Below are 26,909 nucleotides of genomic sequence, written 5' to 3'. Positions count from 1 at the left end.
CTATTTTTTGAAAGATGCAGAAAATCTAAAGGTGTGTAAAGCTCTGTTAGCTCAAAGGACTTTGGGATTGCAAAACAGACCAGGGTAAAAAGTGCTATGAAACGAACAGGTCTCAATAGTTTTAAAAGAGCATTATTGGATAGGTCAGAACCAACAACAATAGATTTAGCTATACATTTCACGTTTCTCTGAGCTGTAAAAGCAAAACTTCCTATCCGTGCACGATATAATGCAATAGATATCATCTTTAAAACACAACGCAGAAAAACTACTCTGACTGAAATAATTTCTAGTTAAGTGTTGTTTATAATAAAGTATCTAGAATCAAATAATATATTGTTTTCAAAATTATATTGGTAAGAGCTGACAGTGCAGCTTTGTATATTTGAACTGACAATGCAGTTGAATTGTTTGAGAGCTGTCGATATCGCACAAGCTCGATACGGTCGCAGGCACAGGATCTTGCCTGCCCTGGCCACGGGTTGCCGCAATCAGATTCAGAGGTGAGTCTCGACCTTGAATCTGAAGGGCGGGAAAAAAAACCACAATCAGATTCAGTGCAGTGAATGAATCTGAAAAAAAGTGGCAAAAAAAAAAGAAAAGATGCCTCAATCACTTTTTAGGTGAAGGGGCAAAAGGTGCTTTAAACAGATCCACTAGAAAAATAACTCTATGTGGAACTGGAAAAGCAAAGTTGAAAGTCTATACTTACTATTTCTTAGTTAACAATTTTTGCTTTAAGAAGAGTGTAACACAAGGAATTTACTCAAAATCGATGGATGCAAACAGGGTGGCCACACTTATTTTAGATGAAAAATCCAGCTTTTTTGGTTAAAAACATCCTTTTTTCCAGGTATTTTGAGCTGGAAATGTACCTTTTTCCAGCCTTCACCAAAACACCTGTCCTTTTTTCCAGCTATAAGCGAGTGCAAAATTATTACCATTGGATACCCCTTAAGAAACCTACAAAAAATAGAGATACCCTCTATCTGAAAATTTAGGTGGGATTTTAGGCTGAAACTTTTTGTGTTGAAAGTACGCTGTCTATGGTTCCCACAAAATGGTTTTTCTCCAATTACTTTTTATATAATAGTCCTTTTGGTCTCAAATTTTGAACAGTGATTCACTGCAAAGCAACTAATATTGCAATTAGATCATTAGGACCTAAATATTTATAAGACTGTATGTTAGAATCAAAATACACCTTAAAACCTAAATTAGAACTTTGAGGGCCTCAAGATTTATCCCGGGTCTAACCATGAAAAAGAAAATGAATATTTCATACCTGCCATAAGTATGGGCAGGTATGGGTACCAAAAAGTATAGGTTTTATGACCTTTAATACAATTGTGTAGTCTCTAGGTCCGAGGAACTTAATTTTTTGGAGAGATTCTTACTAAAATTTTGATAACTTCGAATTTTATAACACTTTTTGATAAGTGAAATTCTTGAAATTAGGTTTTTTTACAGTGCCGTAGCAACTGTGGGGCAAGGGGGGGGGGGCCCCAATAATTTTTTCAAAAATGGTTATTTTGTAAAATGCAAAGTTTTTCTTTTTTAATTTGTCATAATTGTCTTTATGTGCATGTTTTGAGTGTATTTTTAAGCAATCTAGAGCTCAAATTTTCAAAATTTTCCACCCCATGCCAAACCATGGTTGGCCCTCGCGGTGTCACTAAACTTCAGCCCCCCAATATGAAAATGCTTCCTACGGCACTGTTTTATGATTATGAAAGTACATAAGAGATTGCAAAAAAGTGAACTGAACAATATTAAATTAAGTTTGGTGGCTAAGAGAGCCCGAAGTGCAACTTTGTAGGTTTTAAGGGGTATCCACTGGTACTTCTAGATTTTCAGTAGACATTTCTTTCAAATCGATTATACAGATCTAAGCCACAGTTCCTCCAGGGTTCAGGTACCCCCAAAAAGTTTAGGTGCCCCCAAAATTTTTAGAATTTTTAGAATTCTAAGTAGTTCCCCACTTTTGAGTTACTCACTTGGTCAGCGAAATATATATTCTTCTCCTGGCTTGTTCTCCTTCACTGTGATTTAAAGTACAGTGTACAAGAAGCAACCCGGGTGAAAAGAGAAAGGCAGACAAAGTTATACTTTAAAGTCTTCTGAATGAAAAGATTCGATTCAAAATTGGAAAATTGGGTTAGTCAAGAAAGACTATCAAAAACTTAAACTATCAAAAAAACTTTTCCAGTTTTTCCAGCTTTCCTGTTTGGAAAATGTACCCATTTCCAGTTTTTCCAGCTAATTTTCTGAAAAAGGCCATTTTTCCAGTTTTTCCAGGTTTTCCAGTTTTTCCAGCATGTGTGGCCACCCTGGCAAACCTGCAAACGCTTCTAAAAATGAAATTCCTCCTTGCCTTCCAGAAGTATGGTGCCTTACGCGTCAGACTGTGGAGCTAATGACACAATAGAGAAAATGAACCTGATCATCTCATTACCTCCACAATACCGAACTAGTATGAGCTAATATGAAAGATATGACGTAATCTTTAAAAAACCCGCGAAAATTGCCGTGGTTAAACGGAGCGTGCACGTGCAACTTTAAATTAAACTTAGTGAGTTCATCCACCGTATCGAGTACTTTCGTTTTCTAATTTTTTTTCCGATGACACCGCCGCCGCAGAAAGGCTATCGTAATACTTTCGCTAGCGAAATTAATAATACCAATACTAATAATAATAATACGGAATTTAGTTTGTATAAACGACTGGAAGAATCCGGTGTTCCAGCCTTATAGATACAGGGGCTAGCTACGCAGAAACTTGCGTAGCGAGAAAACAGTTTATCAAGCAATAACAAACTCTCAAAACCAAATCAACTCAAATGAAAAACTTTCAATACACAGATCCACACATATTCTTTTTTCTCAAGAATTATTTTGAGCAGGAAAAAATTATAATTGCAATATTGACACTTTTCTTTTGTTTGGAGTTAGTGCACAAAGGTTTCTAGACGACTAAAATTATTCCATTCATTACTTTTTGCTTTATTTCTACTATGTATAAATTAGTCGTCTAGCTTACTAGACTATGTATTACANTTTTGCGCCCTTTGACACGTTTTTAGCGCCTTCTGTAAGTGTAATGTAAATTTTTTTTCGCCTGCGGCGTTTCGTTTTTTCTTACGAATTTTTTTCAAAACTACTATCAACATTGAATTGCGAAAAGTCAAAGCAAGAGAAGTGTTGTGTATCCACCAGGGCTTAAAGAGGATGCTCACCCCCAAAATGAGAGATTTATCGAAACTGCTCGCTGTGGTTTTTGTGGTCTAATGCGGGTTAAATTTCTCCTTTTTAGAATATCTTATAAGCTGTTTGACCTTTCTTGCACCAAATTTTTTTGCCTGCGGCGCTAGAATTACAAACAACCCTTATTCTTGCCAATTTTCGAATTTTTGGGGCCTCTTTCAACCTTTGATCTTTAATGGAGAGTACAGTAACACCAGGAAATAACAAGGAAATAGATATAAAATTATCATTACCACCACCTTCGTATAAATAAAACTTTGTTAACTCAGAGATTCCAGGCGTTACTTTCAACCAGCCACTGCTCTTACCAGTTTAATAGTTTCACTTACTGGTATAGGGCGCAAATAAGGACAAAAATACTAGGGGCGCCAATTTCATAGTTTGCACCACCAAGAAAATTAAGCAGTGTTTTTGTGTTTGTTTGTTGCCTAATGTTAAACGAGTGTTGAGGAACCATGTACTTTGGATTGTGTTACTGTAGAAAGGACATATTGTCTAAACTACATGCCTCAACCACTATCCAATTGGTACATTAAGATATCAATGGTACATAACTCGTTTGAGTAGAAAACTTAAATTTAATAAGAAATGTGTGATTGTGTTTAGGAATGTTTCTTACCGTTAAATCCGTTATCAAGGTTCATGTTTGCTATGTCTGTGTTCTATCTTGTCAGTTTAAGAAAGGTAATTTTCCTCATGGTTTTCGATTTTGGTTTGTGGGGATTGCGGGTTAGTTGGGTATTTAAAGTGTAGTTTTAATTGTAATTTATGGTGGGGTATGGGCTCTAGGTTGTAGGTTTCTTTGTTTACTCAACTCGATTATTTTTGTGATTGTGTTTTTTAGGACTCGATTATCGTCTTTTTTTGCGTTTCAGGTTTGAGTTATTTTTTATTCGATTTTTCATTGATGGGTTTTTCCATAAGTATATAGTTATGTTTTTTATAGGCATATCATTTAGGTGTGATAAGTAATAGGATAGGTGTCTTATATTATGGGTGTTTGGGAAATTGCATATTGGTGTTTGCATATTGGTGTTTTTGGTGTTTTATTGAGTATTTTTTGTCTTGAATGTTTCGGAGTACTTGTTTTTGATAGATGTTCTTTATAAGCATATTAGTATGTAATTGTATTTAATAGAAGTTTGTTATAAGCATATAAGTATGTTTGTTGTTTGTTTGTTGTAAGCATATCAGTATGTAATTGTTTTTGATAGATGTTTGTTATAGGCGTATCAGTATGTAATTGTTTTTGATAGATGTTTGTTATAGGCGTATCAGTATGTAATTGTTTTTGATAGATGTTTGTTATAAGAATATCAGTGTGTTTTGTTGTTTTTGATGGATGTTTGTTATAAGCATATCAATATGTAGTTGATTTGATAGATGTTCATTGTAAGCATATCAGTATGTAGTTGTTTTTGATAGATATTTGTTATAAAAATATTAGTATGTTTTGTTGTTTTTGATGGATGTTTGTTATAAGCATATCCATATGTAGTTGATTTTGATAGATGTTCATTATAAGTATGTCAGTGTGTTTGTTGTTTATGATAGATTTTCATTATAAGCATAACTGTATGTAGTTGTTTTTGATAGATGTTCATTATAAGCATATCAGTATGTAGTTGTTTTTAATAAGAGTTTGTTATAAGCATATTGGCAAGTAGTTGTCTTTGAAAAATGTTTGTTATAAACATATCAGTGTGTAGTTGTGTTTTTTGATAGATTTTTGTTATAAGCATATCGGTGTGTCTGAATGTAGGTTTCTTATGGATTTCTGGGTCTATCAGATATATTCTATATTTTTTGTGTGTCGAAGGTGAAAAGTTGGGATATGTAGGTAAGTAAGATAAATTATGTATGATGAAATATTTTATTCTCTAAGAAAAAGGTATAAAAATAAAAGTTATAATTATAGGAAACGGGTTTTGGTTAGGATGTTTTTGTTTCTTTTGTATACTATGAAAGGTTTTTTATTGCAGATCTTTTTTAAGTTGTCATCTTGTTGAATAATGGACCAGTGTTTTCCAAGTATCTTTTGTATAATAGGGAAATGTTCGCAGTATTTAATGATGAATGGCAGGTTAGAGGGGTTGTTGGTTTTGGTTTTGAATTTGGAGTAATGTTTGCCCAGTTTTTTCTTTTTATTATAAAGGCAGTGGAACTGTTTCAGGTGTTTTGTTTTTTTTCAAATTTTTATTTACAAGTTTTGGTGGGTATCCTCTATCGTAGAGGTCCTTTTTTAGTTGATTGAGTTGTTGTTTAAGAATTGCACCATTGATTCCAACATTGAATTCACCAGCACCATTGATTCCAGCATTACATTCACCAGCACCATTGATTCCATCATTGCATTCACCAGTAACACCATCATTGCATTCACCAGCAACATCGATTCCATCATTTCAGTCACCTGCACCATTGATTCCAACATTGAATTCACCAGCACCATTGATTCCAGCATTACATTCACCAGCACCATTGATTCCATCATTGTATTCACCAGTAACACCATCATTGCATTCACCAGTAACATCGATTCCATCATTTCAGTCACCTGCACTATTGATTCCACCATCACATTCACCAGCACCATTGATTCCATCATTGCATTCACCAGTAACACTATCATTGCATTCACCAGCAACATCGATTCCATCATTTCAGTCACCTGCACTATTGATTCCAGCATTACATTCACCAGCACCATTGATTCCATCATTGCATTCCCCAGTAACACCATCATTGCATTCACCAGTAACATCGATTCCATCATTTCAGTAACCTGCACTATTGATTCCAGCATTACATTCACCAGCACCATTGATTCCATCATTGCATTCACCAGTAACACCACACCATCATTGCATTCACCCCCATTTAGTCATTCCATACCAGTTATTCATCGATTGCCATCATTTTCCATCATTCACCACCTGCACCATTGATTCCCCACTTTCATTGATCATTTTTTCCATCCCACATTTGCATTGAATTCACCAGCACCATTGATTCCAGCCATTTTCCCATTACATTCACCAGCACCATTGATTCCATCATTGCATTCACCAGTAACACCATCATTGCATTCACCAGCAACATCGATTCCATCATTTCAGTCACCTGCACCATTGATTCCAACATTGAATTCACCAGCCCACCATTGATTCCAGCCATTACATTCACCAGCACCATTGATTCCATCATTGCATTCACCAGTAACACCATCATTGCATTCACCAGTAACATCGATTCCATCATTTCAGTCACCTGCACCATTGATTCCAACATTGAATTCACCAGCACCATTGATTCCAGCATTACATTCACCAGCACCATTGATTCCATCATTACATTCACCAGTAACACCATCATTGCATTCACCAGTAACATCGATTCCATCATTTCAGTCACCTTGCACCCATTGATTCCAACATTGAATTCACCAGCACCATTGATTCCAGCATTACATTCACCAGCACCATTGATTCCATCATTGCATTCACCAGTAACACCATCATTGCATTCACCAGCAACATCGATTCCATCATTGCATTGATTAGCATCATTCATTCTATCATTGTATTCACCAACAACATTGGTTAAGTCAATTTTCAAATTTCCGACCCCTCAGAGCCACCATTTTCAAACTGTTACCCTGTTACCCTAGTGTTACCCCTGTTACCCATGTGTTACCCATGTGTTACCCCCTGTTACCCTAGTGTTACCCCCTGTTACCATGTGTTACCCTGTGTTACCACTTTTAGTAACAACGTTATTCTTCATATAACGTACAGAACAATTTTCCAACCACGTTCTACTGGTTCAATTTCACAAATTTCACAAAATAACACGAAATAATTTTATAAAAAGGTATATAAGCAGTAGGGAAACTTATTACCAAAACCTTTTTGGTGATTTCACAAAAACATTTTTGGTTAACTCTTGATATGCACCATTGTTGTCCACAGCTGATTGGTTGAAAGTGACGTATTGACTTATTTTACGTCACTTACAACGAATCACCTATTGGGTATATACATGATGTAATGTCAGAAGACCTTGGAATGGCACATATCATGAATTTGCAGTGAATAGGTGCAATTCATGAAAAATTTCAACCTTTCACACCGTGAATTTGCCAAAAAATTATGATGACTTTTAAACATTTTGTTTTTCATGTACTCGTACATCTGGAATTAACTGAATATAAACTACGGTCTGGTTCAATTAATTGCCCCTACCTAACCTAAGAACACCCTCTTTTTATTTTTCGAGAAAAATCTCAAAGAAGCTTATCCATGTCCATTGAAGTGGCAATCTGAACACCCAATAAATAAAAAGAATTAGAATTTGTAACACCAGTTCTAAAAGGTTCTATTCCTAGAAACTTGGGAAAATAAAATACTAGATTAGAAACAAACATGAAAAAATATACATGAAGGAAAGTATTTCCAATCAAAAATCAAAAAGTAGTTTGAGGTATAAAGTAGTTGAGAATAGAGTGAGAGCTCGTGCACATAAACCACATAAAAGCACAAGCTGAAAATTTTAAGGAATGGAAAGAATGGAAAACATACCTGATTAAAATGGAATCTTGAGGGGAAAGTCAGTAGGTTGTTGTTCATATCAAAAAGATTTTTCCAAAAGCAAATCTTGAGGAATCTAATCCCTACTGACACACTAAAGACTTATATACTGTACACAAAAATTCATGCATAAAAAAGACTAATAAAAGTAGAAATAATAATTGTTCTCCACCATGAAAATAAATCTCATAAAAACAATCTGAGTGAAATTTCATCAGCCATCTTTCTCAAACGTTTAGCTGTTTACACTGTTTGCACTCAGTTCGAACAAAAAACGCAAACGGAAAATCTCGAAAACCCGCTGACCTCTCTCAGAGGTCAGTCAGGCAAAATCGTTTGAGTGAAGGTGCGCCAAATTGGTATCGTCCGTTTCTTCGAAACTCTCCCGCCGATTTTTTTCCGTATACCGCCATAACGCCATACCGCCATTTTTCCCGCCTTTATTATCACTGTAACGGACGATAACATCGTCTAGCTTACTGTTGAACTCAGCAAATTTTTCCAACTTGATGTTCAATTTTGATTCATCAAACGAGCGTTGTTTGTAGATGTCTCTCTCATCGACTTCAGTTTTCAAAAGTTTCAGGTAATCAGAGAAACTCTTGGTCAGTTCTGTGTAGCTTTTTCCAACTTTAGTAATATCAGTGACTAAAGTCTTGTCAGTAACATGAGTTTGTAATAATTGTTCGTATTTGTTAGAAACCTCTTATATCTCAGTGTTCATATTAGAGGAATCCTTTTCCATTTGAACGAGCTGAACGTCGGTTTTCGTATCGAGTACGCCCCAACGCCCTCTCAGCCAGCTGCATCCGAGCAAATCACGCCATATCAGAGGGCGCCGTTCGGCACTTTCCATGGTTCGGCAAATTCCTTGCTTCCTTTCTCCTCGGAAAAAAGAGCCTCTAACCTTCTTTCTGTAATTGGAGCTGTGCAAGATCTAGCCAGAAGAAATTTTTCATATACAAAGGTTGCAAGCAACTATCAGAATAATTATTGTTTATAAAAAGGGACAATTTTACCAAAAACATTTCCTGTGTAGTTAGCCAAGAATCATGCCAAATAATGAAATACAAATATCTCAATTTATTACCCCTCCGTGCCTATGAAAGTACAAGTTAAATGGGGATTTAACATAATACAGATAGAAAACTAGGTTACTGCAATTTCCGGAGATGAAGCTGGTTTGGATGTGCATGCAAGAGGTTCCTGGCAGACGGGTCAATCTGCATTTTTCGACATAAGGGTTTTTAACTCATTAGCAAAGAGACACATCAGTCAGAACCTAAAAAAATGCTTCGAATCAAACAAGCGCGAGAAGTAAAGAGCCTATAGCGTTAGTTTTTACTGCGACTGGTGAAACGGGAGGAGAATAATCCAAATTTATTTCAAGACTGGCTGATATGATCGCCAGCAAACAAAACAAAACAAAAACTACAAAGTGATGTACTACTAAGTGATCACCTGGATAAGGAAAAAAATGTCTATTGGACTTTGCAAGGCAGTAGGCACTTGCCTCCGTGATAGCCGAAAATTCCTTTCGAAAAAGGACCTAAATATTAATGAGGAGATTTTCAATATCCAATATTGAAAACTGAAGAAATAATTATAATTTTGATTAATCGATATTCATTTATTCAGTAAAAACGAAAAAAAATGTATATATATTTTTTTTTATTGGTTTGAATAATGTAATGTTTATAGGCGAGACCAATTTAATTTGTTGTTCTACGGGCAGATCGTTATCAAAATATTTTTCATTTATCAGGGTTGTTAAAGTACCGAAAATGTTTTCCAAAAAATATCTGGTTCTGAAATTCACTTTTTTTTATCTCCGATGAAGATCATGATAAAATCTTAGTGTATGGAATGCTTGATTTTCTAAATTTTTCAATTTCTTGAATTAATTTTCAGCTTTCTTCAAATTTGATTATAACTAGTGTGTAAAATATATTGTAGTGGAAATTTAATATTATTATTTTTTTGATTTTAGCAAAAATAGGGTCGGTCGGGCCCTTAGAACCACAAATTAAATTGGTCTCGCCTTACAAGGGTTCTGGTATAATATAATTTAATAAATGTTAATAAGAAAATGAGAGTTTAAAGGTGTATAAGCTGCTATCTCAGGGTTCACAAGAATTTCCAGAATTCTTGTTGTTTTACTATTTAACAAAGAAAGGAAATTCGAAAAAGAAGAAAAATGTTACTAAATCATTACTTTCTTTAGGAAAAAATTGAGGCTCAATTTTAGATATCACAACACAATTCGACGAATAAAAGGAATATAAACCAACATGAATAGTTTTATGATTTTGATATTATTTGTTTTTCCTACCATCAAACCACAATGCGACTATGATGATCAATACCAATGGTATGTGATTGGTATTTATTCTGCATGCTATAATGAAACAAACCGAACAGAACTTCATCACCTCAGTGAAGCTTTAGACAAAAGCATCAAGTTCATGTGGGAATATGATTCCTTTTTAACTTCCCATTATAACTATAAATACATTTCAATAGATGTTTGTGATGATTTTAATAATCTTTCAAAAATCGTTGAATCTATATACTTGAATGAATCACTTCACTACAATACGCGGTCTGAAAAGCTGAACAAATCGTACAGCTTATCATCAGTCATTGCAATTTACGCAGAAGGACCAGCAGAGATGATGAATTATCTGGACGCTAGTTTTCATGATGACGTCAGGTTTACAGGAAGATACGTCTCTTACAATTCTTCTATTGACCATGAGCTGTACGACATTTACGCTACTATTCTCCATTATATAATCACGCATCGTTTAGAATTGGAGCATCTCGTTATATTCAAAGCTCAACCGTTCATGATGAACCCTCTTTTTGAAATTTTAAAATATAAAGCCCTGCAATCAAAACTTTGTGTCCATTGGAAAGAAATTGGGATATAAATCAGGAAGTTTACTTCACTCCAAAATGGTTCAAGGAAAACAAACCAGCAGTGCTTACTATGGGTGATAAATATGGACAAATTTCAATTGTCAAACAATTAGGGATATTAATGGAGAAGGAAAATTTGACAATTCCGATATTGGTTGAAGGGTTTCTTAATCATATGCAATTTAGCTCTGATTGCTTTAAAAATATCAAATCTTCATTCATAACTGTAGATTTTTATACTTTTTCTCTGATGGAAAGGCTCTGGGGATACGAATCGCAAATGTTTAAAAGTTTATCCTTACACATTAACAAAACCACTCAGGTTAGTCAACGATATTCATTGGACCTATCGCTATTTTATTCCTCGATTTATTTCCAACGATTTGATAAATGCGGTTGTTCTATTAACTACGAATGCATTCGAAATACAATTCGGGAAAAAGCTTTGCGAGTAGATGAGTGGAAAAGAATTCGAAACCCATTTAAATCACAACATGTAACTGTTACATTGTCAGACACAAGGATACCAATAAGTCAAACTTCTGGATATGGCTGTCGGAAAAATGCTGAAAGGATAGAACTTTATGAATACGTTTTAATGAGAGATCGGTCGAAGTACCATGATGCAAACCAATGTACTTATAACCAAAATAACACAGTGAATAGATTATGTTGGAAAGGTGATGAGACTATTTTTTCTCTTTTATTCTTTACTTTCTACATCGGGGTTTTTCATAGAATTTTATGGCAACTAATACAGAAATTGCACTTATTTTATGTGACTGCGCTTTAATGAGATTATTATTTATGATTTCATTTAAAGTCAATCGCCTGGAAGAGAAGGAGAAGACTCGAAAAGTCTTGGGAGTTTAAAGATTTGATTACTCTAATTAATTAATGTTATAGGAATACCTGACGTGGAAACAAGTCACTGTTCAGCTTTAAATTGTGCGCCGGGTTTCTACAGATCGTATGAGAAAATTGAACATGGTTTCTCTTGGATATGCGTTCGTTGCCTGAAGAACCATCACAAACCCGACTTTGGAAACCATTTATGTTATCCATGTGAAGGACGACTTTCGATAGACAACGGAGAAAGAACGGCGTGTGTAGATCCTTACACAAATATTTTCGTCAGCTATCAGTCAAAAGAATTCCATATCATTGGAGTTATCTCGCTGGTTGGATCATTGACTGCCATACTAACTTTGATAACCTTCATAATCAAAAGAAACACACCTAGTGTTACGACATCAGATTTCAAAGTTTCAACTATGCATATATCTATTCAGGCAGTAACAATGATCATCGCCCCCTTTTTATACTTTATGAATCATATTTGCATTTGGAAACCATTAGTTTTCACCACCTTATACACCCTCAACATTGGTATTGTTTTCACCAAGTCACAAAAGCTTCTACAAGCATTTCTTTGCAAGGTAATACTTACAGCCGAGGAAGCCAAACGCACAGTAATGGCTCAGATTTTGACTGTTGTCATTTTTCTAGTCTCCGTCAACGCTGTATACTTCGTCTGCCTTTATCAACAACAAGTAACCATTCTTGAATTCGAGGATCCTCAGGGAATGACAAGAGAGTATGTATGCAATACCTATTTTCACAGCAATGTTATAATGATCGTAATTGCAGTAATCCAACTAATGTGCACGATACAAGCTTTTCGAGGACGACATCTTCCGAGTGTCATGAACGACGGTGTCGTTTTGATGTTTACCACACTCATATTGACCGCTTCATTTGTTGTTTGCTTCACCATCGTTCCTTTTCAAAGGCCAATCGAGAAAGAAATTTCACAATGTATCGCGATTTTGGTCAATACCATGGTTATCACATTCCTCATGTACGGACAAAAGGCGTACCATATTCTGTTTCATCCGGAACAAAACACAAGAGCGTATTTCCGCAATCAGTGTTTGACAGAGATGAGGCAAGACGTCAATCAAAGAATCGAGATGAGATAGTGAATATGTTAGTTATGAAACACTTAAGCTAACATGTATTTCAACTGAGGTTTTTGGAATTGTAACAGAGTATTGTAGTTTTATCATCTTAGGATGGACATAGAGTTGTAAATTAGAGAAAGATATAATATATAAGATATGATTATGGCAATGGATGTAAATTAAGGAATAATTTCAATAAGATATCAAATTGGGAGAAAAGGATTTTTTCTTTCTTTATCTTATTAAGGTAAGCTTAATCTCTAAGAAGGAAGCACTATAAGTCAAACTTTATGAACTGATCTATTCTCTAGTTTTCTTATCTTTGCATATTTCGAACACATTTTCAAAAAGCACCACAGAATGACGTGTATGCATACCAGGGGATATACCACAATTGGTTCCTTTAGCTGGAAAGTAGTGTTAAATTCTCTCTGTAATTCGGATCTTTCTCTAATTCGAAGAAATTCCTTTGGTCCCTTGAAGATCGAGCTAGAGAGAGTCGACAGAACTAACTTTTGTGAATCAGCTTTAAAGAATTCTCTCTTCACAAGTGTGTAAAGTAATTTTCACACGTTGATTTTCCTTCACGAATACAATTTAAATGGTTAGTTTTTTTATCAAGATTATGAGGTAACATTTGCCTTTTTAATAAATACTAGCCGGTTAAGCTGTAGCAGAACGCACTAAAAAGTTCTTTGGATGTTGAAGAGGTTGAAGCTGGCTTAAAAAAAAACGATTAAATTAAAATAAAAATCTCTTCAAAGTTTGACTCTAGCCCTCCCGCCCGGAGATCTTTTTTTCGCTTCGCTCGCATTAAATACACTGTCCAGTTCTTGATAGTTTGAAAAAATTGTATGTCATGGTAAAGATGAGTGAAATGTAGAAATGGCAATTCTTCGAGAAAAGCTTTTCTTTGTTTTATCAGATCTAAAAAAATAAATAAGTCAATTCTAAATTACTTTTTTTAAACCCTGGTCATAACTTACACCGTTTTTAACAGTATCCTGAGTATCAACAACTTAAATACTGATGATGGCGTAAGCCGAAAAGCTTCTATTTTTATGTAGTGAAATAAATTTTGATTTATCAACAACTTAAATGTTATTATATAAAGAAAGAGGTGGACTAATCTCTAGTCTACACAATAGACAGCTCCAGGCTTTTAGTCCTTACTCTTCTTGGTCTATAGGCACTGCTATAGGCGGCCACTAGTGAACCCCCACCGGGAATTGCTTATTAATAGGTTTAAACATAATAGACAACTTTCACAAAAGATGTTTATCAATAGAGATTTTAAATAAAAGAATGTTTAAAACACAGCTGATTGGCTTAGGTTTCGAAACTCTGTATTGTTTCATTAAAACCTCAGTGCGCATGCGATTTATCCGGAGAATTTCAATATTCAAAACAAGAGCAGTGCTTATATCCCGAAGAGTAGGAGTGTAAAATCGTATTCATTATTCATATGACGTAGCCTATTTTTCCTCTTGCTTTTTATCGCCCTTTGAATGATGTTGTTGCCCCACAAACTTTTTGATTTTTATGTTTTGATTACATTTGAAATGTTCTTTTCTATAAAAGAAACTTGTTTTGTTTTGAAAAGAATTACAATGTCATTAATGAATACGATCGTTCATTTCAAACAAAAGAAAAGAGAAAAACAAAAAGACGGGCATGCATAGGCAGAAACCAAAATTACTAAATGTAGATGGGCCTTAAATTTCAAAACAAAGGCCGAGTAAAGTCTAAACCAGGCTCCGATCAAAACAAACTTATCAAGAACAAAAACATTACTTGCGAAAACGAAAGTGACACACAGAAAACAAACAGACAAACAGACTACGGCTATCAATATATAGAATACTTACATGTTATGCTTACACGTTTTTTTTTTTTTTAAGAAACTAGTTTTACCAAGCAGCCTCAATGTTTCTTAAGAAATCGGCCTTTTGAGCCTTAAATGTTTCTTACATGTTTCTAAACTTTTTCAAGCTTATAGAACGCATGTCGATAATACAATAGTCTTTCTACGGTACTTTCCTATCTTCTATATTGCTTTTCTGACTTTCTCAAGTGTTTCTAACTGTTATGTAAGTATTTTTCTGGAACTTTTCCTTGATGATTGGAAGGTTCTTTAAAAAACCGAATTAAAAAATGTTATTTTTTCATTCTCAGCCTCAGCATGTTTCTTAGATGTTTCTTAGTTTTTAGGCATTCTGAGCCTCGTGTTTCTTAAAAGTGTGTTTCTTAAAAAAAAAAAAACGTGTATCTTTGCCGTTACGGATATTGGGAGCTCCTGGACCGTATTCGAAGTAATTTCGTAAAAGGTGGTAAATCCTGAAAAAGAAGTTTATGAACATCATTAATACACTCGCAAGCTGGGGGCATAACTTTTTGACATCAGTCATACTGGAAAAAGAATGACGAAGTATCATTTAAAATCAGGATTTAAGAAATTTGTTTGTTTTGTCACACGCCTTTTATGAAATACAATAGGGTCATATGATAAAATAAGTATACATTTGACTCTCGTCTAAGCTACAGTATTTTGATGGAAGGGCTCCACCTTATTTTCAAAAATAAAAGAATTGTTCTTCCGTCAAAGTATCGAAGAATCTTTACTTACTTTGTGTCTTGTTGAGCATAATCGATTGGATTTTTACGGAAAAGATCTTCATAACGAGGGTTCATTTGGTGAGCCATCAATAATTGGAGAATATCTTTTCGTTCGTCCATCACATCGATATGAGCTGCAGTACTTTAAGTTGAAAATGAACAATTTAAGACATTGAAATTTCGGATACTTAATTTTGCATGAATTTTTTTCTTGCAATAATCCGTTGTTTTTACCATCCAAGAACTATAAATCACTTTCTTTTTATGAGAATATCAATCTAATGAAAGATCAAACCTCCGCCTGCCTCTCATAAATGAAAAGTGTGTCATACACAGAAAATTAGATTCAAGCAGTACGACACAACAAGAAAAATAAACAAAAAAATCATGTTGCAGTCACTTACAGGCCATTTCTTTTACGTGCATTGATATTAAGTCCTTGGCATAACATGTAATCGATGCATTTCAATGTCACTATCTTTTTATCGTTCATCATGACCATGTGTAAAAGGCTCATCTCGTCCAATTGGCTTTCGTTCTGTGATGAAAAAAAGTTTGAATCAGTTTTTCGTGAAATACTTTTCGTACCGTGAAAAGCACAGGTCGAAATCATATATCGATGCTGTGCCGACCAATCCAGATTCTATTCAGCGCGCAATCAACGCAGAGAAAAGTAACCATGACGACCATCCAAGATCTTGGATGAGGTTCAAAGTTGATACTTTTATTCCCGTCGTTGAAAACACAACTTACAAATGTCATCAATGCTTTTAAAAAAGAGTCAGTGATAGAGAATCATAACAAAAAGTATGTCTATTATTCCGATTCAATTAAAATAGCATTTCCATAATTAATGGAATGAAATAAAAAATGATATTACGAATGTAAGCTCAAAATCTTTCAAAATATTGGTCCGGATGGCTACTTTCGATAGCTCAATTTTTCATTTTTGGAGCGTTCTAGAAAGAATTTTCAAAGGCATTTACATTCACGAACAAGGCAAAAATTCGCGAAAATCGCGAAAGTTTCTGCTCGCGAAAGTTTGTATGCCTAAAGAATTCACCTGTTAGCTTACACCCGTTTTTGGTTTGGAGTCTATTGAGCAATTTCCCACAACTGAAGAGCCAGTCAAAGTTGTACCATTGAAAACGGTCGAAATACCTAATTTAGGGAATTTCCCTAAAACAGGCAAAAACTACGCCCTCTCTAGGCATGTCACTAATTCAGCATTGTTTATATTCATGTAAACTTGCATCCGTTTTTGGTTTGGGGTCTTTAAAGTCAATTGCTAAGTTTCTAAAGCACTTCCAAAGTTGAAAAATGAGCTATTTTGAATCTCTAAAAGGGGAATTTCCCTAAAACACGAAAAAACCACGGCCTTGTGAAGTTTTTTTAATTAGTGGGCATTGTTTCTATAACTGTCAGCTTGCATCCGTTTTTAGTTTGGAGTTATTTGAGCAATTTCCCAAGCCTGAAGAGTATTTCAAAGATTCTCGGCTGAAAATGGTTTAAACGGTAAAAATCAATATTTCAGGGAATTTCCCTAAAACACGCAAAAACTGCGCCCTCTCTAGGCATGTTACTTATTCAGCATTGTTTATATTCATGTAAGCTTGCATCCGCTTTTGACTTGGGGTCTTTAAAGTCAATTGCTAAGTTTCTAAAGCACTTCCAAAGTTGAAAAATGAGCTATTTTGAATCCCTAAATGGGGAATTTCCCTAAAACACGCAAAAACTACGCCCTCTCTAGGCATGCCACTTATTCAGCATTGTTTATATTCATGTAAGCTTGCATCGGCTTTTGACTTGGGGTCTTTAAAGTCATTTCCCATGTTTCTAGAGCACTCCAAAGTTAAAAAATGAGCTATTTTGAATCCCTAAATGGGGAATTTCCCTAAAACACAAAAAACAACGCCCTTTTTGAAGTTGGTGGGTATTGTATCTATATCTGTCAGCTTGCATCTGTTATTGGTTTGGAGTCATTTGAGCAATCCCCCAAGCCTGGAGAGCATTTCAAAGTTACACTGTTGAAAAATCAATGAATATCTAAAGAGGGAATTTCCCTAAATAACGAAATAACCACGCCTTTATCCTTGTAACAAAGTCTTACATCCGTTTTTTATTTGAAGTCAATAGCATTAGTCAGCAAATTTTTATTGACGTTTTTCGAATATCGATTTTGAGTCCCGAATACCGAATCCCGAATCCCTAACTCCAGCGAATCTACCAGAAAATTTGTCGGAAAAGTGGCGAAACTATCGCTATTAAAAATATTTTATAACTGCGGATTTTTTTACCAACGACTATATTTGATTGACCAGTATTTGTTACCAAATAACTTTGATAATTTTATCGTTGAATCTAATACAGTAGCGCTAAATTTAGGGTTGCCACACAAGTTCCCGTCAAGTATAAACGCTGTTTTTGTAAATCACTTGGTGTCGATCAAGTGTCCTATCGCCCAAAAGGGGCATAAGCCCATGTATGATATATATGTGTTCGAGAGTTCATTACTGTTAGCGATGAGATACAGATTCTTGAGTTGCGACTTTTTAGCGCCAGCTATTTTATGAAGTCAACCACCGCAATCACTGGTTTTCTGTCAACAGCCTCTTATATGGCTTCTTAGAATCAATACATGACATGATTTATATCAGAAACAAATCCATGGCCTTGCGAAAACTAAAAACTTTCGAAGTAGATTTCCATAACATTATCTTACCAGATTTCATCATTTATTAGGCTTCACTTCCAGTTGAACTCCAAATGATGTCAACGAAAGAAGTTTATCTAGCCAAGAAACAAGTCAATCTCTCGAGGAGAAGAAGCAATCAAAAACAAGCCAAGCAAACAGAGCTACTTAACCCTTTAACTGCCCATGTCGGCATATGCCGACATGAGCATTTTCGATTTCTTTGCCCATGTCGGGATTTGCCGACATGAGCATTTTCGATTTCTTTGCCCATGTCGGGATTTACCGACATCGGCGCTTTCCATTCCTTTGCCCAAAAATTTAACACTTCTACAAAGATTTTGTATTAGATGGTTTGAAATGAAAAAAGATAATAGTTAAAAGCTTTTCTATGTTGAAAAATAACTATTCAACAATGTTCAACTCAAAATTATAGTCCTTGGCTGATACTTCATATATTATTCAGAAAATGAAGTCAAAATCGCTACCTTTTGACCATGTCGGCAAATGCCGACATCGGGCAAATAGGTCGAACCTTCTTTTTTTCCCGTGGCAAATAGGTCGAACTTTTTTTTTCCCGCGGCAAATAGGTCGAACCTTAAAAAAAACGACGGGCAGTTAAAGGGTTAAAGAACGGCAACAAAGCGAGAAGAAGATAGTGTGGAATACTAATGCTCCTGTCAACCCATTTTCACATGCGCACCAATACATAAAGGAGCCTGGCGCCTGGTAAGATAGTTTCCGCTTCTTTTGACATAAACATAGCGAATCCTTGACTGCAACTAAACCTTTGCCCAAATAAACGATACCCCCACCCAGATAAAGGAAGACAGAGCGGGACGTCTACAGCCTTCCTAATTTTGAATAACATGAACTTTTTTATTAATTGTTAACTCGCTTTATCTCTCAGTTGTACAACCGTCCTCAGAACATTCATGATTTCATCATTTTTATTTCTTAACACACCTCTTTTAGGAAGCCACACCCTGAAGAAAAAGGCAACCGTGACGTAAGTCTACTGGATTTCTCACCTTTTTTCAAGAAATATGAATTCTTTTTTTCTTTCGTCGGTCAAATCGACTGGTAATACAGTAGGATGTTGAAGATTATCGTTGACCCGTCATTTTAAAGGGAAGATTAACCGTGACTCTTCGATTGAGTTTAGCGGTGAAAAGCTGCAGTCTATTATGAAAACTTTTACTTTTCATGTGCTTTGATCCAGAATGCCACGTGTGATAATATTTATTTCTTCCTATGTATCCTACACACGCTACTCAATTGTAGCTTTTCTTTTGTCACTTTTCTTTAGTTCGGGGAAAGTACACCCCTTCTGACAGACCCTGTAAAATTTTTCAGCCAGTGGGGATAAAAATAAGGGTCTGAAACTCGATCGGGATAAACATTCCAATATTTTTTATGGCTTTGGATTACAATTCTTGTTTTCAAGTCAGAAAATTCAGCAGGGATTAGGGGAATATACTATTTCGCAGTGAGTATTGGTTTATTTGATTATTTTCAGTGGGGACAAAAATTGAAGTATAATCTTCCACCGGAGACGATTTTTTAGCCAATTTTTCCGGTGCAAAGGGGTCCCAGTGGGTCTGTCAGTGAGAAGGTGGAGTATAAGTATTTCTCTCTTATTACGCATGACGCTCCAAAAAAACCTGAGATAAAGTTGAATTTGTGAAAAAATTAATATTTTTCAATAATTTTATTGAATAGTCATTTGAAATTTTGCTCGACTTTATCAACTAAGCTTTAAAGTAAAGTAAGTAAGTTTGCAACCGCAGTCGAGGGCGACCCGAAGGCTCCCTTTCCGTATAGCTGTCTACCCGAAGGTAGGGGAGGGCGCCACTCCTTTCCCTGGATTTCTCCACTTACCCTTGATCCGTCTCTTTAATTGCTGAGCATCAAGCAAAGAGGCATCAAGTACTATTTTGGGAATCTTTGGTATGACCCGGCTGGGGATCGAACCCACATCCTTGCGCACCGCAGCTGGATGCTCTACCCTTATGATACGGTCGCTCTCTAAGCTTTAATTTACCCTAAGATTCTAAATAAAGGAGTTGGAAAATTTTCAACATTTTAATAAATGGGGAGACATTATTGTCAGGGGGTCTGAAAATTATACGTCTGAAAAAACTAAAAATAAGGTAAATATAGGCTAAAATCAGTCTATTTAGAGCAAAATAAGGGACCTTCTCTTTGAAAGCTGAAATTTTTTTCAAAAAAATTAACAACCGGGGCGTTTATTTGGAACCTGAGTGTACTGTTTCTTATCATTTTTCCTGGATTCTGTTGGTGTGTCGAATTTTGTGTGATATTTTTCAATTTTTTGAGAATTTGACTTGACAACTTTGAAACTTTCTCAAATCTGGAGCAATCTATAATTGGGACTTCTTTTATTCAGACGGCTGAACCGAGACAAAAGATCGTCTCCACAGAACCGGTAAGTATTGACTGTATAAATGTGTGGTTTTACAACCAAGACAACTCAATCGCCAATTGGGATTGGATTCTCAGATACCCGGTGGATATACCTTGCTATTAGCACTACCGAGAAAAAAAAAAATAAAACATGGCTACTGAACATCCTATTGTTTTTACATGGTTTCAGCCCTCTTTTTTCGTGTCCCCTTTAAAGGTAGCAACGATTTGAAATATTGATCAACTTTGAAAAACAGCTAGATAAACAGTTTCTCAGCCTCCAGAGCCTCCATCAAAACAGATAGGTACTCCCAATGAACAGTGTTAACATTTAACATTTGTTAATATTAGAACTGCAAATCTAATTCCCAACCCCTAACTTGGCCTAAGTTTCCTGCCGGTTTCTAGAGTCGGGGGGGGGGGAGTGTAAACTTCATCCATCAATAATCTCTGTTTGCGTTTTTTCAGGAAATTTGACCACTTGACATGCCGAATCCACAACAAATACCTGAACATGGCTGGAACCCCCCCCCCTGGCCGCAGGGGGGGGCTAAAAGGTCGAGCAGCGATTGGTACCTGATTTTAGCCTGTGGCTAGGGGGGACTAACCATGTTAGGGGTCACCTAAATTTTTTCAGATGGACCTGGGGGCTACATTCTATGTTTGGTGATTGAATTATAAGCAGCCTACCAGACCATAGGTTGGCATTTCTCAACTTAATCTAAGCAATGCTCAAAAACTGACAATTTGGTATCTAATATATTATCTGCAGTGCCGTAGCATGGGGGGGGGGCAAGGGGGACTATAACCCCAATAATTTTTTCAAAAATGGTCATTTTGCAAAGTTTTTCTTTTTGAATTTGTCATAATTGTCTTATAAGTGCATGCTTTGAGTGCATTTTCAAGCAATCTAGAGCTCAAATTTTCAAAATTTTCCCCCTCGGGCCAAACCATGGTTGGCCCTCGCGGTATCACTAAACTTCAGCCCCCTAATATGAAAATGCTTCCTACGGTACTGATCTGTAAAAATTCTTTAATCATTTTGCATTTACTTAGATAAAAAATCTGTCGGCAAGGGATCTGCATCCTGACTTGATAATCTGGCAGTAACCTTCAGTACTTAACTTATCTCTAATTTCTTAGGGCATTTATTCTATTTAGCAATAAGCTAAACTAACTGTTGTATTTGTTTGATAGTTTGAGAAGGATTTTCGAAAGAATTTGACGTGTCATTGGCTTAGGGGTCACCAAAAATATTTGGCAACCAGGGGTTACCTAAATCTTAGGGGGCACCTGAATTCTTAGGGGGCACCTAAAACCTGCTGCCAAGCCATGCTGAAGCAGATCATCTTCCTGCTCCACCGCTCGTCAAAAAGAAGCGCGCGAACGATGGTAGAAAACGAATTTAAAACGTATTTTTATGAATGGTTTTTTGTAAATTTTTGTACAGACGATAATGATGTATCAGACCAAGGAAATTGATCAGATTCGAATTGATTTCCACTTTCTTTGTTCATTATCTTTACATAAGCTGATGAAAAGCCATGTCGTTATACCAACTCTGATCACCTGGTATCTCAACGCCCATTGCCCTCAAATTATACTATACCAAAGCCACCTGCACATAACCACAAGGAGAAAATAAACAACTTTGCTACTCCAGACCTCAATCAAAGGGATGGGCGTGAAACACGATTACCTGAGTTTCCAAATGTGCCAACAAAACAGGTAGTCTTTTTAGGGCCCCAAAATACTGGTTGACCTTTAATATGATCTTTTGCTCATCCTCTAAAGTCACTGATGTATCTGCATTTTCTGAAAGGTATTAGGTGTAGAAAGTTTCCTATACCCCATTTTCATAACTTATTTTCACTATTTATCGAGCTAGAGTGAGTTATATGCAATTTTTATCTAATTTTGGTGTTGTAATATTTCCTTCAGACGCAAATATTTTATTTTGAATCCATCTCAAACCACCAAAAACATGCTCATTTTTAACCTTTCCGCCCCGAAAGACGTATCTGATACGTTCGCCATACGTTCCGAAAGACGTATCTGATACGTTTTTAAGGTGACCTTTATATTTGGTCGGATTACGCCCCAACCGTCAGAGGTACGGTAAAACCGATTAAAAAATCGGAATCAGCGTGAAATTTCCGATAAGAAACAATCGGGGTTTGTTTTGGTATGACGCAACATTTTTCAAAAATAGAAATGGTAGACCAAGCTATGTTGCGTGATTTTGTGAAACTGAGGAGGCAGAAAATTAGCTATGAAAGTAAGGGTTTATAAAAGTGTTTTAGAGTTTTATTTGGCTTTTCAAAAGTATGGAATTGTATTACCTAACTATAAAGAAACCTTCTAAAGAAAAAAGTAAGTGTTTTTATCAATTTTTCAGTTCTCTATAATTTTTTGAAGTTTTGCACCAAAAATGACTTTTTCGCGACATTGTTTTTTCATATACCTTTTGTCTGGCTTCATAATTTCTGTCCAAAATTGTTTGGAGTACTCAGTTAAACATATTTAGAAAGGGGAAAGGTAGGGCTTTCCAAAAATATAAGGGTTTTTTTCTGAAGTTAATTTTTCAAAAAGTTATAACGGTTATCGTGAAAATTGCATTTTCATCAAAAAACGTTGCGCGCAGACGGGCTGAAGATATAAAAATGTTGCGCGCTGGAAAGGTTAAGTATGACCATCATTCTTTCAAAATAAACAAAAATCGTCCAATTCTGATAAATCTACAGGTCAGAATCCTCATTTAACGACGACCTACGTTTTGGGGGCCGTCTCCGTTTTGGGGGCCATATACTGTACGCTCTGACTTATATTTGGTAATCGTTGTTATCCATATCTTTGCGGCTCTTTTGCCTTTTCCTTTTATGTTTATTTTCCGCACTATATCTCGTCCGGTCCTTCATGTCTGGTCTGAAACCGGGTTTGGAAACCAAAATGGCGACGCTTTTACCATGCTTTTTGTGTAAATTTTGTAATGATATTATTTGTAAGTGATCTGAAGAGAAGACAAGAGAAAAGTAGGTTTTTGGTTATTGAAATGGATTTAAGTTTTTTTGTGTACAAAATAGCATTATTAAATGAAAATCTAACTGCGCCCCAAGACCAATTTGCTGACAACAATATTGAAATCATAAAGCATCAATTTTTTCGCTCGCTTCGCTCGCATTACACATTGTTTCTTTAAGTTTCTTTTCACTCTAGCAAGTGTCAAATTTGACTATTTTCATTAGTGATTTAGGGTATCTTGGCAGTCGATTTTCAAAAATTTTCTAGTCGGCCCCAACCTTGGTGGGGCCTGTTTCTCCCTTTGCCATTCATCAAAGATATACCTACTCTTATCCACTAAATATTTCCTTCCTCGTTATGCCTAGGCAAATGAATTAGTAAGAGTTTAGAAACTGGTGGGTGGGGGCGCCATTTAAAAACAATTTACTTTAGCGCCTCCAGAAAAGTTTTCCCACAACGCCACTGGGTGAAGCAACATATTATTAACATCTTTTTAAAGTTCATAACGTCATTTTTTAAATTAAATTCTTAATCACTTTTAAGGGAATTGATCAAAGAGCAATTCTTTGTCAAAAGTGTAAAGGAACCTGAAACATAACTTTTATGCTCAAATACCAAAATCAGTTTTTTGACTATGGTCAGAGCCCTTAAGCAAACGAATTCAATTATTGGCTGCGTTTAGACCAGCCTGGCATTTGTAATTGCTTGCAGTATTCTTTTGAATTCTATTGTTCCGCGCAATTGTTCGGTTTGTCAAATGCCTAATGATGCCAGAGTGTTGGCATTTCGTTGGCATTTCAAATGCCATTTCGAACAAAGGAATCCCCTTTTCTGGCATTTCAAATCAAACAAAGGAACCAAAACAAAGAGAAAAAATGACATTTTTGATTTTTTAAAGTATTTGCACGTTTTTTATTCAGTTCTTTCTATAGATTGTAAAATTTGCAAGATTTGCCATAGCCTAGCCCAAAACGGCAAATTGTTTCAGTCTTAATGACTGCAGTTTTTGAAAAATTCCATGCTTTTCATTGTTTGATCTGTCAAAGTTGATCTTGAGGGAATCACCTTTTCAGTAATGACTCCCTCGAATCCCTCATGAGCAAATGCCAAATTACAAATGCCAGTTGGTCTAAACGCAGCCATTACCATCATCATTAAAAAAGATATTTATGAAAGAAAGTTGACATTTATAACACTCTGCTTTACGAGCTAGAGACATGATGACATGATGACAAATATCATGCAAAAGTCTCACTAAATAATAAAGATAGACACACTGCGGCAAAAATATCGACTACCTTAAGGGAACTAATTTTGGCGGGAACTAATTTTGGCGAGCGGCGAAAATCTTAAAAAATTTTAATTTTGGCGGGAGCTTATTTTGGCGAGTGAGTAAAATATTTAATTTTGGCGGGAACTAATTTTGGCGAATTTCGTCTAAATTCGCCAAATCCGCCAAAATTAGTTCCCGCCAAAATAAGTTCCCTTAAGGTATCAGGAAGTTTTATAGATGTGATGTTTTAGCGCATCCTTTTTCCTTCACCAGCCACGAAACATGCAAATTTGTAAAGAATACCCAAAAAACAGGGCTCCATCAAAAATAATGCAAAACAAACCACCAAGGATCCACGAACAACAATTATACCACGCCCTCAACCGGCCATCCATGGGATCTTATCCCCTCCCCAGGAAGACGGGTCATCGACTTTTGTCTCGGAGGAAGAATTGATTATTACCATTTTGATCGGGTATTTGTAATGCTGTACTTTCATAGTTCGGACCCCCCCCCCTTTCTTAAGGGGGGATGACACCTTCCAAAAAAATGAAGAAGGGGGGATCAGAAATTTTCATTAAAAAGGGGGGGATAGCAAGGATGCGGGGGATCGTTTAAGAAGGGGGATCGTTTAAGAAGGGGTGCTTACATATATTGTAATGTAGATTATTTTCCAGCACTGTTATGAAATTTGGTCTGCATGAAAGAAAGCTCTTTATTTTCACTAAAAAGTGGTATTATATTTGCCAGACTTAATTTTTCTTTACTGTTTCCCTTCCCTTTTTACCATAAAAAAATTTAGCCCAAAACCCTTGGGGATAGGCATTTTTAAAGGTTGGGGGGATGCCAAGAAGGGGGGCATCATTTAAGAAGGGGGGGATCAGACCCCTTTCCGCACTATTACTTTAAAAATAACATAATATGGCTGGAATATCTCCAGCTAAGTTTTGCAACATAAATCCAGCTCTATCAGATGAAACTAGTTTAAAGGCTAAGGTTTAATATTTCATTTGTTGTAGAACTTGAAAGCATCAAAATAACAGACTTACCATTTACAGCTTTGTCATTTATTTTGATTATAAGACCATACAGTAGCTTCTCAATGATCGACTCTTTACATTATTGCTAAAAATGATCCATGATTTGAGAAGACATTCTTTTGCGCTTTATACCCAGCTGTGTTGTAGTTGGATGTGAATTTTATCCATCGTTAAAAATCATATATTTTCATTTATTCGTTTACACTAAAGATAGAAAAAGGTGAGTCTCAGTAAGAAATTGTTTAAATAGAGGTCAATAAATTCAAGGGCTACACAAATATGTGGTCCAGTTTTCAGTCTCCAGTGCTTGGGTGATGTTTTCAAAACAATTCATTGGTTAATCAGGAAGAATATTCTATATTCTATATAACTTTGTTATTATTCACTCAAAAAAAAACTTCATCACAAGCCTCTACAACCACAGTTAAAAAAAAGAAAGGATCCATAGTAATTATCCAAGAAACAAATTCACAAAATGTCAGCAAAATCCGACGACCAACGTCAGTCTGACTCCAGACTGACTTTAAGTTTTAGCCTCTTTTTCGTGAAGTTTTGGCCTCTTTTTGCGAAAGGGGGTGTCAACCAACACTGTTAAATTAGAAATTTCTGAAATATTGTTCCAAGATAAAGAACGACGAGATGGAAAATTTTCTAATTAATAATGACCTTATCCAGGAAATTTCTGTGTTTCTAATTCACTCAGGTAATTTTATAGATTGACTAACCTGAGCACAAAATTCAATAATTTTAAGAGCAATTAAAAATAACACTATTCATAAAGAAAATAAAAGCGAGAATTGTTCCTTTTCTGCCTGTGTTTGCTCCTTTAACATAAAGATATTAGTCAACTTTATGTTTCATTTTAGTATCGACCGTGGTGGTAGCACCTTCCGGCACCTTCCGGATAATATTTTGAGAAATTGTATTTTATGCAAAACTCAACACTTTTAATGTCTTTAGTGTAACTCTGGTGACAACAGCAGCCTCTGTTTGCTTACCCGAGCCGCACTGATGAGTCCTGGGAGGGACAAACACATGTCTGCGGAAAATGCAGATATCAGTCAGGCACATCCTGGCAAATGAACAGGGTATTTTTCACTT

The 26,909-nt window shown here is 35.7% G+C and overlaps 1 protein-coding gene across 1 annotated transcript; it reads right to left on the bottom strand.

Moving 5' to 3' along the window:
* Window positions 1-12,835: 12,835 nt before the first annotated feature.
* On the bottom strand, window positions 12,836-26,008 carry LOC136824768 (ankyrin repeat domain-containing protein 53-like). Its single transcript, XM_067080741.1, has 4 exons — window positions 25,818-26,008; window positions 15,760-15,893; window positions 15,366-15,497; window positions 12,836-15,076 (listed from the first exon to the last, which is right to left on the bottom strand). The coding sequence occupies exons 1-4, from the start codon at window positions 25,818-25,820 to the stop codon at window positions 14,947-14,949; spliced, it is 399 nt and encodes a 132-aa protein (XP_066936842.1). The 5' UTR covers window positions 25,821-26,008; the 3' UTR covers window positions 12,836-14,946.
* Window positions 26,009-26,909: the final 901 nt, after the last annotated feature.

Source organism: Clytia hemisphaerica, unplaced genomic scaffold, assembly GCF_902728285.1.
Source record: "Clytia hemisphaerica strain Z4C2 unplaced genomic scaffold, Clytia hemisphaerica genome assembly, whole genome shotgun sequence".
Lineage (NCBI taxonomy): Eukaryota > Metazoa > Cnidaria > Hydrozoa > Leptothecata > Clytiidae > Clytia > Clytia hemisphaerica.
Note: the sequence above shows the minus strand (reverse complement) of the source record. Positions and strands in the feature narration are given on the sequence as shown.

Bases quoted from the DNA above. Each gene is read 5' to 3' on its own strand.
- LOC136824768 (XM_067080741.1), bottom strand. The intron at 15,498-15,759 runs GTAAGTGACTGC...TTCAACTTAAAG, and splicing joins GCACGTAAAAGAAATGGCCT to TACTGCAGCTCATATCGATG. The intron at 15,077-15,365 runs GTAAGTAAAGAT...CTTCTTTTTCAG, and splicing joins TATGCTCAACAAGACACAAA to GATTTACCACCTTTTACGAA.